Source organism: Sceloporus undulatus, chromosome 1 (genome assembly GCF_019175285.1).
Source record: "Sceloporus undulatus isolate JIND9_A2432 ecotype Alabama chromosome 1, SceUnd_v1.1, whole genome shotgun sequence".
NCBI classification, from domain to species: domain Eukaryota; kingdom Metazoa; phylum Chordata; class Lepidosauria; order Squamata; family Phrynosomatidae; genus Sceloporus; species Sceloporus undulatus.
In genome coordinates, this window is record NC_056522.1 from 355016721 (window position 1) to 355036556 (window position 19836).

Here is a 19836-nt window from a genome sequence, read left to right on the forward strand (position 1 = left end):
TTCTTTTAAAAAGTACAAGCCACAGTCTCTATTCTACAGTTAAGTTATGGCCAGATATGAAGTGTGACATCTCTACAGAGAGTTTATACAAAAGCAATTAATTTAGTTTATGTGAATTTATGTCAAACTTGCTGTCAAAATAGCCTGCACAGAAGTTTAGTAAAACAGGTTAAGATCAGGTCTTGTATTCTCCCCAGTATAAATATTAGTATCAGGATATTATAACTACATTTAAGAGGATTGTATGCACCATTGTGGTACAGTGGCTAGGGATTTAGTGGCTAAATTCAGTGGCTAAATTCAAAGAGCAGTTTTTTAAAACAGTAGTTGAATTCTACGAGACTGATGCAATATGTATGGACAGCTAATGAATTCAACATTTGTACAGAATCACGTGCAGAAATCAGCACCAGAAAGCTATTGTGTTCCTCAATCCCATCTCCTGTGAGCCATCCATTTCCATAATTTTTCACAATACATTAGATATCCCCTTCATTATGAACTGATGGCAATAATGCTTTGCTGATGAACATTTCATGAACAGAAAGGTTTAGTGGCTTTTGGATCTAATATGTTCTTGCAAATTCTTAGAATATTGAGCGTACAGGGCTAGTGGTATATTGAGTAACCTTTCTCAAGTTTGCATACTCGTTTCTATTTAACAGCTGTGAATCATAAAAATAACACTCACTTTTTTGCTTCTCATGTATGACAGACGTCCCTCATGAGCATCAGGGTAAGTGCAAAACAAATATGTAGTGATGGCGTGCTTTAAAAATGAATCACCAAGCATTTCAAGCCGCTCCAGATTGAACCCATCACTAGCATTTGAAAGAGTCAAAGCTTGCAGAATGAGACCAGGATTTGGGCCAAGGGTTTTTGAGGAATACCCATTAGAAGGGCTTGTTAGAGAATCCACTTTTTCTTTTGAAAGATTACAAGCATCTGAAGCACTGGTGGTCACTGCCATTTTGGGAGATCCATCTGAGGTAGATTTGTTAGCATTTCCATCAAGATATTTACTCAGAGTACATTCATTGCTGGGCTTGAGCTGGTTCTCATTGTTGTATAAATTCTGAATAGGATACGAGGTAGTTGGTTGTACAGGTATTTCCTGCTTGCAGTAATTTAGCTGATTTTCTTGGCAAATATCTTGCTTAGCTAAGTCACAATTGCCATTGGCAAGGTTTTTATTATAAGAAATGCCATTAACTGTTGCCAGTTCTATTGAGACATCATTTTGAAGTTTACTACGTGACTCAGTCAATGTTCTGTAGTTCACAGACATTTGGTCATGCTTATCTGCAGAAGAGGTTTTATTAGCACCTTGATGTGCAGCATTTTCAGGGACTACAATTGTGCTGTGCTTAATATAATTTTCATTTTCTGACAGAGAGGAGCTAGGAGCAGAGATGAAGGATTTGCTGTCAATAGATTTTTTCCATCCAAAATCCAGGTTAGGATATCTGTAAAATCAATTATCAAATTTAAAAAATCTGATCATTTATTGACACATATATGTGCTGCCTACATACGACCCATGATGCTGGGACTTTCACTCCCCCTGGCCCCAGAGCCTGACTACAATGCATGAAAACTGCTTCTGGGAATTGCATGGTCTAAGTTAACTTGTGAAAAGGAATGGAAGCTCTCCTAACAGAATTAAAAGACGCTCTGCTGCTCTTGTGGCACTAACACCCTAGTACCCTGGAAGGGTTGCTGAAGAAAACTTACATTGGTAGATGAAGTGTTACAAAAGTAGTGGCTAACAGTGCTCTAGAAACATTAGGGAAATGCTAATAGAAAAGTCTATGCAGTACTATAAAAACAGGCAATGCAGCAGTTCCCATGATTAAGTTCAGGATTTTATGCATGAATGTCAGCTCTTACACAGCATGCTTACTTTGAGTGTTTATTACTCTAAGTACAGTTTGATTATAATTGTAATAAGTCCAAACTTTCAGTGTTCATTTAAACTCACTGCAGATATAAACTGAGCTTAAAAGTTAATGTACAGACTCTATATTATACAGCAAGCTATCCATACAAGATATTTAGGTACACCAATTCAAACTAATGGCTCCTGAATAAAACAATGAGAACAGGCAACTGAGTCAGCTAATCTACCCAAATGGCCATCCTGAGAGTTTTCTTTATAGAAGTTGGCTGTTTTATATGTTCCACTACTCAGGCTTACAAAGTAAAGTACCTGGCTCAATTTACTTTTGGTATTCTTATTTGGATTCCTAAATTTAAGTAGAAAGAGTTCAAATTAGCTTCTTAAGAAGATTTTGGTTTTACCACCCTGAGTGTGGAATGTGGCTATTTATTTGAAATTGGGTGTGTGATAAATGGAATGTAAAGCTTGGATAAATGCCCTGAAATGGTGGTTAAATTTGTATTTTTCTACAACTTCTGCTTGTTATATTTATTGATTGCTCTTAAAATTATTTGGTTAGTTGGTGGATGACAGATACGGAGAAGAAGATTTTTAGATTGCATTTCTAATGTTGAGGCTTTGGATAAATGTAGTCTAGAGAAGACCCAAATCTCTCTTGCACAGGGATTAATAGACTTAGACCTACAGTATTTGAGAATCACATTTGCTAACGTCTGGTCCCCATTATTTCTGGGTCATCCTCTAAGACTTCTTACACACTAATAGTTTGCTTGCTCATTTCAGTGTCTGATAATTTAGCAGGATATTGGAGGAATCTGAGCAAGTGTCTCTCTTGGCCATATTCTTTTTGAATATAATTTGTATAGAAAGTATAGAGAAATCTTATTCTTCTATATAGTATTCCAGGAAGATATCCACAATGTCTGGTACTATTATTTTTAAATGAGGATAAGCAACTCTTGAGGAAAGTTGGGGGTGGGGTGGGGTGGGACCCACTTTTTGATCTAGTGGCTGATGTATACTCCAGTGCTGTCTTTGTGGTGACCACAAAGTTATATGCAGAAGCAGCCAATAATGTCACAAAAAACCAAACAACTGACTGACAATGGGTGCTGCAGCCAGGATCTTCTAGAGTTGTGTTGGAGGTGTGCTTTTGGCATCAGGTCCCTGCTGGTCTCTATATCCACAGAGCTGCTGTTTTTCCCCACAAGACTGGGATCATGTTCTCTGCTGCTGTGGAAAATCTAAACAGCTGATTTTAAACAGATGTGCCTACCTTCCCACAAGCCTTCAGCTTGCTGTGGGGGAAGGGTATATAAAAGCAGAGGCAGCCACGGGTGGAGGGTTGCAAGTGGCCTCACCTTTTGTAAGTAACCCCCAAAGAGGTAATACTAAAAGGGATCACCCCTTCAGATCACCACTTTAGGTAAACATAGGGGCAGGTACACCCATCCAGTTGGATGACTGTAGAGAAACAGACCTTGGATGAGAGAAGGGTCTTGGAATAATATCATAATGATGGTGTGGATTAAATCTCTTGGGCCCAATACAAATGCCTACACACCCCGCAACCCTAGCATGTGATGAGGGCGTAATAATGGTGGCGCCCTGTATACATAGCTGACCTTGTGGCGTAAAAAGAACCCAATTTTCACGGGTTCTTTTTCTGCTGGAGGGAAATCGTGCAGTTTGGCAGCTGCGGTTTCCCTCCGGCAGAAAAACTGGCACTGGCAGTGCACTGTTTTTCGGCGATCTGTACTGCGCCTTGGAAAGCCACTTCACAGCCTCTGGGTGAGAGTCAGCATCTTTAGCTGCCCAGGAGAGGAGTGTACCAGGATAGATGCAGATGTTTCCAGGAGGGAGAACATCCTGCTAATTGATTTTATTTACTTCCATTTGGTTTCTGCATTGCTGCTGGTCTCTGGGAAGTATTGGGAGGCTGGCCTAGCACACTTGTTCTGACCTGCAGCATCGGCATCTCCATAGTGTTTGTTCCTTATTATATGTATGCATGTGCACATTTTAATATTGTGCATATGTCTGGGTGAATCTCAGGGGAACAAGGATGAGGGGGGTGCCTCTATTGAGGCAATCATGGACACATGGACAGATGGAGGCCAGGGTACAGTAATGAAATGCCCTTAGTAGTTATAAAATAGAAACTCACACATATGCAAGCCCCATAGGCTTGAAAGGGTGTGCGTGCCCACGAGCAGCTCTGCCCCCCCCATTTTAATCCCCTCCGTTTGCTCTTCATGAGGGTCATGGATATAAAGTCCGAGCAAACAGAAGGTCAACTGTAATTCTGAAAACTTTTAAATTTTTAAAATCTATTTTAATTCAGTATACTGTTTAATGTGCTTTATCTTATTCATATTTTTGTACTGTTTTTAACCTATTTAATCTGTTTTAATGCTATTGCAATCCACCCTGAGATCCTTTGATATAAGGCAAGAGAAATATGGTGGTGTTAAGGGCTACAGGAAAGGAATTTAAGATTGCATGCAGCCCACAGGATGCACTTTCTCCACCCTGAGATGTAATGATGATTCTTTACGTATTATTGAGAATTTCTTGTTCCTTTTTTAAAAAAATATGCTCACTAGAACACAAAATATTAACAGAAATACTGCTCAGCGAAACTATACAAGCCTAAAACCACAAAAGAACTATCTTCCCCTCTGAAGTTTTCCTGACACCCAAAAGCCAGCTCTGAAAGTTTTCCCAGCTCTCCTGGATAAGTCTTGGGAGTGAACAAGGGGTTGATGGATTATAGTGGATGCACTGCCTGAAATGTGGAACCAATCCTTTAGATTTTGGCCAAATAATTAAAACCACAGCAAATTCAATACCTGAAATCTGTAGGAAGTGATTTAACCCCAACACCAGCATCGATGGCTGTTTGAGCTCTGAGTTCCTCGGCTGTCAAAAGGCAGTGAAGACGATAAAGAATGCTAGGGAGACAAACAGCTTTTCTCCACAATGATGCTGGAATGGGATGTATAGCACAGAGTTCTGGAACCAGAATCTGTAATAAAGAAAAATATATCCCCCAGAAAAGCCTGTTATATCTTTAAAACAGTAAAGGAGTATTGTGTTTTATAAAATGGGAAGTATATTACTACCTGTTTGTTTTGCAGACTTTCCCACTTAGCTTTCCTCTTCTCTGCACTGCTTAATGGAAGAGCTTTTCCCTTCTGATTCAAATGACGGGGAGTCAAAAGATTAAGTCTAAAAACGAAATAAAAGGAAAAACTTTACTTTAAAAGATACAGTTCAGTAGCTCTTTTTAAAAGGGGGGTACAATGAGGAGAAAATAATCTCCCTGTATAAGAACTGCTAAGAGCAACGGATACAAAAGTTCCCCTAAAAAATATTTTAGAAGTCTTACAAAAATGTTTTTGTTTTTCTTAACTCAGACGCTTCACTGCACCTTCAAATTCACTTAAAATAGTTCCTTGTGATGAAGTGCAACCATAATTTTACTTAATATTTGCCTTCCAAAAAACAGATATGATGCAAGCATTCTATGGGTGTAATGAGAAGCTGCAGTGAGGGTAACCATCTTTTCCTACTCCTTGCAAGAGCTGGCTATTGGAGGTAGTTTCTTTGAAATTCTGGCATTTCCCAAAAGAAGGAAAATGTATTACACCCACAACTAGTCTTTGGGCTAGAATAGTTTTCTTCCTTCCCTACTGGCTTTGTCAGGGTAAAGGAAGTGCATTGGATCCTGAGCATCTACAGCCTGAGACCACGTGATTTTGTCCCCTCTAGTATCACACTTCAGGTGTCAAACAACTGACAGAAGATGTTTCTACTGTAGCAGACAGGAAGGTTCTGAAATTGGATCTCCCCCTCTGTAGGTAACCTCCATCCCATTCCCTCTGTGGCTTTGGAGACAGCAATCTGAAAAATCTTTGAGGCAGCCTCCTAAGGAGCATAAGTTTGTCATCAAAATAGGGTTAAAAAAGAAAATAAGTGAGGAGAATTTTAAATCAGTATCTGATTTGGAAAAGTTAAGGTCAATGCTTTCAGTCATACCACACGAATAATAATTAACATCTGTAAACTCTGATCTTACCTTGAAGATGTGTGGTCCACATCCAGCAATGGCTGGTTGAGATTGGTCAGGTCAAGGTTATACTTGGTTTTATAATATTCAGCAAAAGTCTCGTATTCTGGGGAAGGAAATTTGCTCAGTGGAGTAAGATCTGTATAGACATCAGCAACATAGAATCGATGAGGCTGATCAAAGTTTCGATACCTAGGCAGAGGAAGATATTTGGTTAAAATGTGAAGTGCTATGGTGAACACATTTCCCAAGTCTGAAATGCTTTTAGAATTACTATGTAAGCTCTAGTGAGCAACTACAAGAAAAGTCTAAAATAAAATACAGCTCCATTAAAGGGTTAACTGAAATGACTGGATTTATCAAAATAGATGAACAACCAATATTTACTGGCCAAGACATAAAGGGCTTTATACACATTCAAACAGAATCTAATTTGAAAGTAAACACTCTTCCATATAGCACCGTATTTTGCAGTCCCTTTTCATATGAAATAAGTCTGCCATGTAGTATTAAGAGAAAAGGTGGGCTGGTGTTGAAACAAGAGCAAAATTATTAGAGGATGAACTATACAGTATTTGGTTTGTTGTTGTTTGGTTTTCACTATTCTGTTTCCATTAGATTAGCAAGCAAGGAGTATCTATAAAATAAAATTGCACAAATACATTTAAAATTATACTGCATATTCAAAATAAGTAGAAAACCAACATATTTTAGTTCCTGTTCCTGATTAAGTCCCTTTAACCTTTAACCTACAATTTCCTTCTCCCTTTATGCTTGAAATATTTGAAACATTCCATGGTAATGTTATAATTATCACATTTGTTTTCCTCGCATACATTACCAGTACTTCCAACAACTTTAATTCCTTTGAAGATTTTAAGGAATGCAAGCCTAAATCAAATTGCTAGTGCCAGCTTGAGAGACCCACTGAATCAATGGAATTTTACTTGCCATTCTGTAATTGATTCAACAAAACTCTTTTAGCTGGGACTAGCTATCAGGTTTACACCATATTGTTTTCCATACAACATTTGAGATAGTTTTCCCTATTTGATTGCAAAAGTTTTTCAGGAAGTGATTAGAAACTTATACAAGGCAAATCAAGAATAGTTTTATAGTATTTTTCTCCAGGTGTCTTTTATTTTGGTGTGATATTGTTTCAACTGGTCTAACTCACCCTTCAATATCATTAGCCAATGTTATGTGTGCTCCTGAAATGAAAGCAACTGGGAATTACTCACAACAAATACACACAGAGAGATTGATAGTTCATAAGATACTTGCCTTGGAATGATAACTGCATCCTGGTAATCTTCTAATTTGAAAATAAAAGGTGTCTCTTTTGTATACTGTGTACTAGGAATGCCTGTACGAGCTTCAGATTTTTCAATATCTTCCATAAATTTAAAATCAATGTCCAAAGTGCTGGAGCCATCAACTTAAAAATAAAGATATTTAAATTTTCAAAACTGAATTCTCTTTTCAGAATGTTATTTCAGGTTCTTAACATATATTCCTGATGACAAGCCACTTTGCTTTGCAATACTGCCTGCAAAGAGTCTAATGCCACAATTAATATATTAGCACCATGAGACTTCTTGGTATTTTCAATACAGATGCCACTCTGACCATGGTCACTACACTCTTCCCAAACATCCTATCAAAATTACATCCCAGAATCATGAGTGGAAAGAAGTTAGTTACTAGAATATTTCCATAAAAACATGGGCAGGATTTTTCCTGAGAGTTTTAAGTGTTACTTTAATAAATACATTCTGTGACAGTTCAAGCTTCTGCTTGTGTAAGAGAATATGCTGACTCTTCAAATGTACATAATTCTAACACAAGGTGTAGAAGAACAGCTCTTCCATGAATGGAAGGCAGCTTTTCTGAATGTAGGTGGAAGCACTGTAGGTAAAGAAAATGTATATTTATAGCACTCTCCTCACCAATATTAAGAGGTAGAACACAGTAGGCTGAATCAGCATCGGTAGGTCTGAATTCTAGTGCAGGTTTCTCAAGCCGAAGAATGTGAGAGAATATGTACTGGTGAAGTCTTGTGATCAACTCAAGCATTTGTAAAGACAAAGTGAAACCTGATTTCTTTAGCTCAATAGATATGGTCACCTCTCCTGAGCGAGTATACACTGGAAAGTGAGGAATCTAAGAACAGAAAGTTGGGAGGAAAAGAACAAAGGAACCCCAAAGTCAGTAAGAAATTATTTCAAAAAGTAGTGACCAAAGTTTATATATTTGGTCAGCCATAAAATGCACAGTCTATACAGAAATGAGATAGATATTTTCATAATGCAAAGCTTAATTTGAGCCATCCAATTCTTAATAGTATTCTGTAAATCAAAAGCACAAGGAATCACAAATTAATATAGGTTTAATATACATTAATATAGGCTTGAATTCAAAACAAGAAGAAAGGTATGCAATGCATTTGAATCAAAGACTGGATCAAAGATAAATAGCAGCTAGCATCATGCAACAGACATAAGGGAAAGATCTTGCTTATTTCCCACTTTATAGGAATGTGTGCAAGCTCATTCACACCCTTTCAAATTAGGGTATTATATGGGCATGATTTTCACTTCTTTTGACAATGGTCTAGTCAGATGTAAAGACACATTCTGCATGCAGAAGGCAACTTTTGAATTCAATCCAAGGGAGCTTTGTAGAGCCTGCAAAGAAAATTAGATTTTTTTTAATTTCCCTTTTATTCTAGGAGAGTTAATTTTTGGGTGGAATGGAAGAGAATAGCAAGGGTATTAAAATGACATACTGTCCTACCGCACAACAGAATAACATACTAGATTAGGCCCAAACTCTAACCTCGGGCCTCTAGGCCTTGAACAAGGTTTTCACTCTATATTAAAAGATGCACTTTAATTGTGCAAAGCACAAGAATATACAGGATTCAGGATCATGGACAGACACACACACACACACACACACACACACACACACACTTTAACATAGTTACTTGCCCTTAGAGAAACAATAGCATCTTTAATAATAATAAAAAACTACAGCCTTTAGTATTCATTTTGTTCCAGCAACTGCTTCCGTTTAGCAAACTACTTGCATAATTGCAAATCCAGTTACAAGTGAACATGGGAAGCTACAACAATACTAGAAGTTAAGCTACTGCTATGTATTGTAACTTTTATTTCAGCAACAAGAGCTTCAAAAATATAGCCATTTTTAAAAGACCGTCTGTGCAGTAGGAAGTATTTTGGTGCATGTGTAACTGAGATAATGATGAGGGCAAAGAAAACATCTAAACGCTTCCAAATGTTGAAAAACAAAGCAAACAAGAAATAGGGAGAGAATATGCACAAACACATATTTAGCTACCTGAGGTATAGGTTTGGCTGTCAGTATTCCAAAACATCTTGTGGTATCTTCAGGAGGATACAGCTTTCGACGCCTGAAGTTGAGCTCGTCAGGTAGAGGAGTAGTTAATACCATTCCAATAACATAAAGGTAACAGGGCTGGTCAGGTTTTGGATAACTCTCTTTTAAGCAATCTGGAATCTATAGAATGAGTATATATTTATATTTTAATTGGAAATTTCCTTTTTTAAAAATAAAGCAACTCATCATCAGCCATTAAAAGGTCACAGTGGGACTGAACAGACAGCCAGTTCAGGGTGGCTCTATACCGCCCCTGGAAGCGCTGGGTTGGGTACACGGCAGCTTCGTGCCATCCCCTCAACCTGGTGCAAATAGAAGCCGTGAAACACAGCTCCTGTTTGCGCCCTAGAATTGGAACCATAAGGGCCATGGTGCGGCCTTATGACTCTCTTTGTGCTCAGCGTAGTTTGGATGCTGCCCACAGTGACCGTCATCAAGGCACGCGCTGTGTGGAAAGGTGCGTGCTATGATTGCAGCCGCGTAGCGAAACTAGGCCTGGGCACATGTGAATGCCCAGCCCTAGCACAGCCCTAGCATGCAGTCAGTCCGGCACAAAGTGCCGGTCTGTACTGCCTCTGTGTTTACATGCTGAAATAAGCTTTTTACATATTAAAAATCTTAAGAGAAAGACTCACTCAGTGGCAAAGAACCTGCAAAAGAATCCCAGGTTAAGTACCCAATCTCTAAGCTAGAGTGGGTCTGAAACCATGAAGAGACTTTAACAGTTAGTGTAGGCAATATGGAGTTAAGGGATCAATGGTCTAACTTGGAAAAAGGCACATTTTTATCTTTTATGAATAAAGTAGCTTCAGATTTGACCATATAGTTTTGTAAACAAAAACAACTAGTGGCTTACATTTCCTATAAGCTGTCAACAACATGGAATCTGAAGTATGCCTTCACCTCCTCTGCCTAATTTGTGCATTTCCTAAATTAAAGAGATGGAACAGTTGTACAAAGTACTTCCTTTCCTCTGTAAGACTATTACACTTACAGCTATTTATTCTTTATGAAGTGGATATCCACAATGCTGGATCTGATAGGACAACAATGGTTAAAAATGATATTGCTCCCCCCCCCCCAAAAATATGACATGTCATAAAAAAGAACTTCCTGGATAGGCTTTCATCCAGCCACTGACTAGTTCTAAAAAAGCTTAATGAACTTCAATGAGATTGCCGCATTCCATTGTTTCAGGGAATGTCTTTTCTCATGCTAGCAAGAACATAAAACAACAGTCTGTTTTTTACTGCTCTACTAGTGTTTAAATATGTACAAGGAGAAAAGACCCACATATCTATAGAAAGAAATGGAACCCATTATTGCTCCACCATGTTGTGCCTATAGAATCAAATTAACTGTATCTGAAATTCATGTTCATCGTTTTCCTGTATCTCTTCATCACCCCCAGCCCCACTGGCCTCAACAGAAAAAAACAACACCCAGTCTCTCAGCCTATATGATCATTTCTACAACAACTACAGGTATTTTGTAAGACAAAACTCCTTTCCTTAGATATTTTAGGAAATAATTATTTTTGTCTGCATATCCTTTCTGTAGACCTTAGGTTTACACAGCTGGAGTTTATTAATGTATCTCCTTTGCCTACAAGTCAGAAAAAACAGACACATGGTTAAACATCACAGGCTATCACACATAGTGAGGCACTGAACTATACTAACAGCTTTAGGGTAGCATTGCCTTCGTTTGGTAGAGCCTGGCCTTCCTGGAACACTGGTTTCTTCTTCATCATGCAAATCAAGTTCCTCCTCATATTTCACTGTCTCTTTCCCAACAGGCATCAAGTGATCATCCAGTTCACCTAAAATTATTGATAGAGAACAGATTATGAGTCCAGTAGCAATTCATTAACTACAGTAAAATCAGAGCATTTGCAAAGAACATGGTGTATATGGCTTAAAATAAAACTGCTGTGGAACTGTGACATTTGGGTGACCTCACTAAATGTTCTGTGTGCATCTTACATTATCTGCCATCTGAAGATCTAAAGTTCCTAATCTCTTTTGTGGTAATGAAGGTAAAACTTTCTATGTTCACATAAAAGAACACATAGAAGAATTAAAAATAATCCTCTCTTTGTTGAAACTGACAGAGAATTTAATTTCCTGCACCAAGAGCTCAAGGAAGGCTGCCCAAGTTTAAATTACTAAGAAAATCTTTTCAAGATTTTCACATGTTACATTAAGTCTGTTAAATGTTTTTTTTGTTCAGAGAATCACATATCATTGTAACTAACTGTACAAATGATCGGTTATATTTATTCTAATTCCATTAATTTAGAATTGTATCCTAAATCTCTGTACACAGCATTCTTTTCAAGCATACTAACAAGGTTCCCGACTTGTGAAGGTGCAATTCCACTTGTACAATTTATTATTGTTTCCTAGCCCATATTGCTGGGCTGCTGTCCAAGGACACTCTCCAAAACCCATAGAAGGTCACTGGACCTTTTAAAATAGTAAGAAGTGCACAGGAACTATAGCTTGCATATCAGATGTGTTGCAGGGAGGGGATCAGGGATAATAAACTTAAGGCAACCAGCATCTGATCTACAGGAGTTGCATTGGGATTGGGCTGCGGAGTGAGGAGACAAAAGATGATGCAAAAGGGAGTTATAGCAAACTCTGATTGTCTAAGCTGTATTTCACCTACATTCATATGGTTCAATGCCAACATTTTCCAGTGACTAAGAATGTTGTACCTCAGCCAAAACCCATTCTTAAAACACTCTAACGTAAATTAATATGGCATATGCCAGGCATCTATAATTGCTGGCAACTGATGAAAATTCTACTTTAACAGAAATGTTGCCAATACACGTGAGGTAGGCTTCTAACAAAATGTTGTATGCTCAGAAAGTCAATGTTCTTGAACCTCTGTTGAATCAACAGAATCATCTTCTCTTTCACCTTCTCAACTGCTTTCATCTATTCAAAAAGGATGAATTCATGCAAACAGATACTGACAAAAACAAAGATAAGGAGGAGGGGGAAGTAAACACAGCAAAGGATGAATAACTTGTGGCCCTTCAAATGTTGACTACAGCTCCCATTGTCCCTAGCCAGCAGAGTTAATGGTTGATGGAAACTGCAATCCAAAATCTTACTGCAGGCCATAGATTGTCCATGCTTGGAAGAGATGTTCATTACTTGGATGAATCTGAAGCCAAATCAAGAATATGAAGTGCTTGGGAGAAAGAAAGAGAGTTGAACCTGAAGTGAAGCCTGGCAATAATGTTCTTATAAAGTTGGAAATAGTTCTCAGATAATTACCAGAAACACATGAAACAGGCATCACTGTACCATGACATGCATTAACAGTGGTTTTTGAACTAGAAGGTAATGAATTGACTGTCTTTTAAAATGTGCACAGATTTTGTTTGTATTTTATTTCTCTGAAATGTACTGCACGCCTTGCAAATGTACAGATTTCTGAGGCAAAATGTGTTGTTTGTTACAGTGATGAGATGTCAAACAGATAATTTTATTAATAATCTGGATTCAAATTAAAATCTTTGCCATCCCTAGGTTGAATCTTGTATTCTACCTTTCTCAGTTTGTTAAAGCCTGTCTGGTAAAGGCCTGTCAAGTGTCTTGACACTTTCCCACAAACCATTAATTATATCTTTACTTAGAAAATGAGCTGCTACATACTACAATCTGTGGCCTGAAGAAGATTAGTCTATTTTAATTTTGGCCCCTACCAAAGGTTGTCCAGGTCTGTCCCAAACAATATAAACACCAGGAATACCTGACTGTTACCAGATCTTCAACCCATAACAGTAACACTATTTAAACAGGACCCCTGAGATCATAATGCAAGTGCACTGCTACCAAGGAAAAGGGAAGAATGCCAGGTGATGGTGGTGAGATAATGAGAAATGATGAAGATGAAAATTTAGAAATGAACAGCAATGAAGAGCTATATAGAATTACAGTCGGCCCTTCTTATACACAGATTTTTTATACATGGATTCAAGCATCCATGGTATGAAAATGTTCAAAAAAAGTATAAATCTCTAATATCAAACCTTGATTTTCCATTTTTTATAAGGGACACCATTTTGCTATTTCATTATACTTAATGAGACTTGAGCATACACAGATTTTGTTATACACAAAGGATCTTGGAACCAAACCCCAGCGTATAACAAGGGTCCAAGGGGGAACTGATAAAACAAAACTGGAATATTTAGATTTTGAATTGAGTGTAAAAGAACTAAGGCTTTAGTAATTTAGCAATTTAAGGGGGAAATAGATTTTAGAAGATAGAGGATAGAAGAGGACGATAGTTTGGAAAATTAAGAAACTTCAAAAATTCGAAATCTGAAAACAGAAATAGAAATTGAAATTTAGAAAAAAAAATGTTTGTTCTTTATTTTTTGATTGAATTACTATTACCCATATCTTTAATCTTAGATTTGTTTTGGATTTTTAGTTAAATTTATTTTTGATTAAACAAAAGTTGAAACAACCTGTATTTGTTAGGACAAAGATTTTTTGAGAGTATTTAACAAAAATTTGACTAGAAAATTAAGATGTCAACTTCAGGGAAGAATGTACCACCTAAGGGGCAACAACAATAGAGAAGAGCGTTGTTAGAAAAGACAAACATGACAACAACCCTATTAGAAGAAATAAGGAAACTGAGGACTGAACTATAAGAGACAAGGACTGAATTAAAATTGGAAATGAAGGACACAGAAAAAGGAATTCGCCGAGAACTAAGATCAGATATGAAGGCGATAAACCAAAATATTGCAGTTAACTACAGAAATAACAGCAACGAAACAAAAAGTCCAAAAAATAGAAAAAAGGAGTGACGATATGGAAAGTGAAATAGTGACATTATAGAAAAGACTGGAGGAGAAGTTAGAAGAAAAATCAGTATGGGAGCAGACATTTAGAGATAAATGCATTAAAATAAGAGGATTACCAGACAATCAAGACGAAGACCTCATGGATAAAATATCTACCTGTTTGGCAGAATTTTTGGGAAGAGACTCAACTACTTTTGAATACAAAATACAGATTGTTCCGTGTGAATTCTTATACTGAAACTCAAAGACAGCCGCCAAGAGACGTAATTTTGTTAGGAAAATTGTGAGGGATGAGATTTTAAGAAGACACAACAAAAATCCCTTAGAATACGAGGGACAGACTTTGAAGATATTTAAGGACATACCAATGAAATTACTGAGGAAGCGGAAGGAATTCCAATTTATAACAATAAAATTGAGACAGGTGGGAATTAGATACAGATGGGAGATATCAGAAGGCTTAACTTTTTGGTTTAAAAAGAAAAGAATTATGATCAAGACGATAGAAGATGCCAAAAAATTCATGAAACACTTCGAACGGCAGCATGACTCAACAAAGGAGAAAGGACAAGGAGAGGAAAAAGATAAGCAGAAGAAAAGAACTATGACGACTCGTAGTATGGAAAAAAACTCGGAACAACAAAAGGAAAAAAAATCAACAGTGAATGACGAATTGGAAATTTATGGAGAAGGAGCAACTGGAGGTGAAGACGATGGAGATGGAAAGGATGGGACGGAGAATGAAAATGAAGAAGGGGAAGACAAATTAGAAGATGCGATATAAACCATAAATTTAAAATATAAGAGAAATAGTAACAAATTTTGAAAAAATGGAAAAATTAAAACTTTTAACATGGAATGTACAAGGCCTAAACACGCCGCATAAGAGAAAATTATAAAATTTATAAAAACAAATCTTCCACACTTTACAGAAACAAAAAATAGATGTAATTTGCCTCCAAAAAACAAGAATAAAAAAGGATGTAAAACATTTGTGTAATCCGAAATGAGGTTTAGAATTTGTTTCAGCCTCCAATCACAAGAAGAAAGGAGTGGTGATGTATGTAGACTCAAAATTTGAACCAAGGGAAATTGTGAATGACAACTCAGGTAACTATTTGATAATAGAATTGAAGTATCAAGATCAAATATTAATATGTTTTGGAATATATGGTGTGTTGGAGAACAAAGGAAAATTTTATAATAAAGTGTTGGACGATTTGAAAAATTTAAATTTTGATGATGGAGCCCTGATGGCGCAGTGGTTAAATGCCTGTACTGCAGCCATTCACTCAAAACCACAAGGTTGCGAGTTCAAGACCAGCAAAAGGGCCCAAGCTCGACTCAGGCTTGCATCCTTCCAAGGTCGCTAAAATGAGTACCCAGACTGTTGGGGGCAAATTAGCTTACTTGCTAATTAGCTTACTTGCTGTTCACTGCTATGATCTTTGGAATAGCGGTATATAAATAAAACAAATTATTATTAAATTATTATTATGATATGATTTTGATGGGTGACTTGAATGGGGTAGTGGACCCAATGTTGGATAGAAAATCATACAACAAGGAAAACTGCCTAAAGAGTTCTTTGGTTTAATTGATATAATGAAGATCCAAGATGCTTGGAGATCAAAATATGGCAATGCTCAAGATTACACTTTTTTTTCAAATAGACACAAGTCCTGGTCATGACTAGATATGTTCTTCATCTCATCTTTTCTATGCTCAAAAATAAATAAAATGGAGGTACTTCCCAAAGTTTGGTCTCATCATAACCCTGTAAGTTTAGACAATAAAATTGGCAAAAGATAATTCTCTTGGAGATTGAATGAGAATTTATTAAACAATGAAGATGTCTTAAAAGAAGTTGGAGAAAATATAGAACAGTATTTCCGAGAAAATTTGAACAAAGAAGTCGCAACACAAATAGTGTGGGATGCCTCAAAAGCTGTCATAAGAGGTTTGCTGTTGAAAAAAGGTGCTAAATTTAAAAAGAAAAAGAAAGTTCATATGACCAAATTAATAGAAGAGTTGAAGGCGAGAGAAAATCAATTAAAATTAAGACCAAATGATAAAAAATTGGGCAAGAAATGAGAATACTGCAGAAACAAATATCACAAATTACACAAGAAGAAATACAAAAGAAAATTAAATTTGTTAAACAAAAATATTTTGAGTCAGCTAACAAACCGGGAAGACTTTTGGCATACCAACTGAGGAAAGAGAGAGTAAAAAGACGAATTAGAGAACTGCAGATAGAGGAGAAAGTACTGTATTTTCTGGTGTATAAGACTACTTTTTAGCCCAGGAAAATTTTCTCAAAAGTCGGGGGTCGTCTTATACGCTGGGTGTTGTCTTATTGGGCTGAAACTTCTGAGACGGACTGGAAAATCTGCGGTCACTGCATATGGTGGGGGGAGCTCAAAAATGGCAGCGGCTGCATACCCTCTGTATGTGGTGACCATATGAAAGTAGCAAGGGCGGTGCTGTACAAGTATGGTAGAAGAAAATCTTGGAGACAGGGAGGGCTGGGTAGGCAGGGAGAGCTGACCAATCCAAGCCGGCTTTGTATAAAACAGGTTTTCCTGCTAAGTACCTGCATGTCATAAGCATTTGAATTAAAATTACCATATTGAAATCAAATCTGATGTTTTTAAAAAATTTTATTTGATGTGCGCTGGAAGAGGGGTAGTCTTATACAGTGAGTATATCCCAAACTCTATATTTTAATTGGAAAAGTTGGGGGTCGTCTTATACGCCCAGTTGTCTTATATGCCGGAAAATACGGTAATTAAGAACCCAAAAAAGATTCCGAATATATTTAGAGAATTTTACTCTAATCTATATCAGAAATCAAAGGTAAATGGAGACAAAGATTGGATCCATGAAGACCAAAATAGTTTTTTGCATAATCGATTGATGAGAGACAACATAAGAAATGTATTAAATCTGATTGAGTACCATGAAAAGAATTTTGATAAAAAAACCGTTATTAATCTTTTTGGATGCAGAAAAGGCTTTTGACAAGGTGAATTGGCAATATATGATTAAAACACTAAAAGAAATGGACATTGGAGAAAATTTCCTAAATTGGATAAAAAAAATATATACAACGCAAGAGGCCAAATTAATTATGAATGAGGAAAAAACGGAGACATTTCCTATCCACAAAGCTGTAAGGCAGGGGGTGTTCCCTGTCTCCTCTATTATTTTTGATAGTAATAGAGACTCTTCTTATGCAATTAAGAGAAGAGAAACAAATAGAAGGTGTAAAGGTTAAAAGATGGGAATATAAAACAAAGGCCTTTGCCGATGATTTAGTTATCTCATTGAGTAATCCAGTTGAAAGTCTTAATCCATTGTTGATAAAATTAAAAGAGTACGGTGAGTACTCAGGACTCCAAATTAACAAAGATAAAACAAAGATGTTGGCAATAAATATTTTTGAAGAAGAGCAAGAGATATTAAAAAGTAAATCGGACTTCCAAATGGTGAAGAAGGTGAAGTACCTCGGAATTTGGCTTACAACAAAAAACACAGATTTATTTTAAAATAATTATGAAAAAGCATGGATAGAAATTTAAAAAGATATAATGAGATGGAACAAATTGGAACTTTCTTGGTTTGGATGTATGTCGGCCATCAAGATGATGGTGCTCCCTAAGATGTTATTCTTATACCAGAACCTACCAATTATAGTAAATGACGTCCCTTTTCAAAAATGGAATAAAGATATGACAAAATTTATTTGGAAATCTTAAAAACCCAGGATTAAATTGAAGTTACTTCAAGACGCAAAAGAAAGGGGAGGCCTCGTGTTACCCATACTATTATGCCGCCACCTTAACCTGGGCATTAGATTGGACAAGATTAAAAAGGAACAAGATCATAAATTTGGAAGGTACAGGCCTGATATATGATCTGCATGGATATTTATGAAAAAGATAAAGTAAATAAAGAATTCAATAATCACTTCATAAGAAAAATAATTTATTATGTGTGGAAGAAAATAAAGAAGAGATGGTTTCCCAAAATCCCTTTGTGGGTATCCATAAACGAAGCCCTCTTTAAAAATAAAAGGTTGTCATGCGAGAAATGGCCAACAGTGGGAAAAGAATTGGACAAGAAGAATAAAATACACAAAAAATCATGCCATTCAAGAAAACCTTGTCAAAATGCAATTTAGATGGTGCCTAACACCGGAAATAATATCAAAAATTTCAAAGAACTGCCAAAATAAATGTTGGAAGTGTAAGCAAGAAATTGGTAATTTGATCCACTGTTGGTGGAAATGTAAAAAAGTTAACCAGTTCTGGACAGAAATACATCAAAGGATGCAAAACGTTCTCAAGACGAATATTATGAAAGATTCAAAGATGTACCTCTTGAATATGGTGGAAGATAATGATCTAGAAAGGAAACATGGGAAGCTAATATTCTATATGATTTGTGCAGCTAGGATATTATTGGCCTCAATGTGGAAAACAGACCAGATTCCTGATATAGATATGTGGACATTGAAGGTGTACAAATACATGGAAGTGGATAAATCAACTTGTTGGATAAATAAAAGCCCAATAAGAAAACATAAGGAGGATAGGGAACCATGGTTAAATTATATGAAAGAAGAAGAAGGAACCTACCGTATTTTCCGGCGTATAAAGTGACTGGGCGTATAAGACGACCCCCAAGTCGCAGGCCAGCAGCGTCCCTGGCCTCCTATAGGACGAAGTAAGGGGGTCTCACGCCCTCACGCACCAGCTTGAGCGGGCCTCTGTGGAGGCTTGGAAGGCGGGTACTGTGGCCAGGCTCTCTCTCACCGCCATAGCTGGAAAAGGTAGTGGAGAAGCGGCTCCAGAGCCAGTCGGGCTGAGGGAAAGAGCCGGCCCCTTATTCCTCGCTGCTGCTGCCCAAGATACTCCGCTCTTCCAGCAGCTTCCGAGGCAGACTTCTGACACACCGTGGAAGCCACTGGAGGAACAGAGTATCCTGGGCGGCGGCAGTGAGGAATAAAGGGCCGGCTCTTTCCCTTGGCCTGAGCGGCTCTGGAGCCGCTTCTCCGCCAGCTTTTCCAGCAATGGTGGCGAGAGAGTGCCTGGCTGCGTTGCCTCCTGGGACAGGAATCACAAAGACTCCAGAGACAGAGAGGTGGCTACACCATTCGCCTGTCTCTGGGGTCAGAACCCGGCATATAAGACAGGGGTAAAAAGTTGTCTTATACATCAGAAAATAAGGTACTCTATTATTATTTACAACTAAACCAAACAGATAAGAGGGAAGGGGGAAAATCATTTCACTCGTTATCAGTATATAATAATGAAAAATAAAATAAGATAAAGAAGGATGAACTAAACATAGCAAAGCTGGTAAAAGAAATTTGAGGTGAAGAATTATACATGTAAAGAATAATGTTAAGGTGAAAATATAATGAGAAATAGAAAGTAACAATGTATTAAATGGTGAACTACAATCTTGACAGAAATCTGAGGAAGGATAAAAGCAGAAAACTCTATTAATCATGAAATGTAATACACGCAATATGATGTATTTTAATATGCAAAAACTTAATAAAAATATATTTAAAAAATTCTGTAAGAACCT

The 19836-nt window shown here is 37.1% G+C and overlaps 1 protein-coding gene across 1 annotated transcript in view; it reads right to left on the bottom strand.

The window, feature by feature from the left end:
* DICER1 (dicer 1, ribonuclease III) overlaps nt 1-19836 on the bottom strand; it is an 88295-nt gene that overhangs the window by 17900 nt on the left and 50559 nt on the right. The window contains exons 16-23 of the mRNA XM_042464688.1: nt 11078-11217; nt 9336-9515; nt 7922-8135; nt 7257-7410; nt 5982-6164; nt 5026-5131; nt 4753-4928; nt 692-1466 (exon numbers count right to left, since the gene is read on the bottom strand). Coding sequence (XP_042320622.1) covers nt 692-1466; nt 4753-4928; nt 5026-5131; nt 5982-6164; nt 7257-7410; nt 7922-8135; nt 9336-9515; nt 11078-11217 — 1928 coding nt within the window. The remainder of the gene's footprint in view (nt 1-691; nt 1467-4752; nt 4929-5025; nt 5132-5981; nt 6165-7256; nt 7411-7921; nt 8136-9335; nt 9516-11077; nt 11218-19836) is intronic.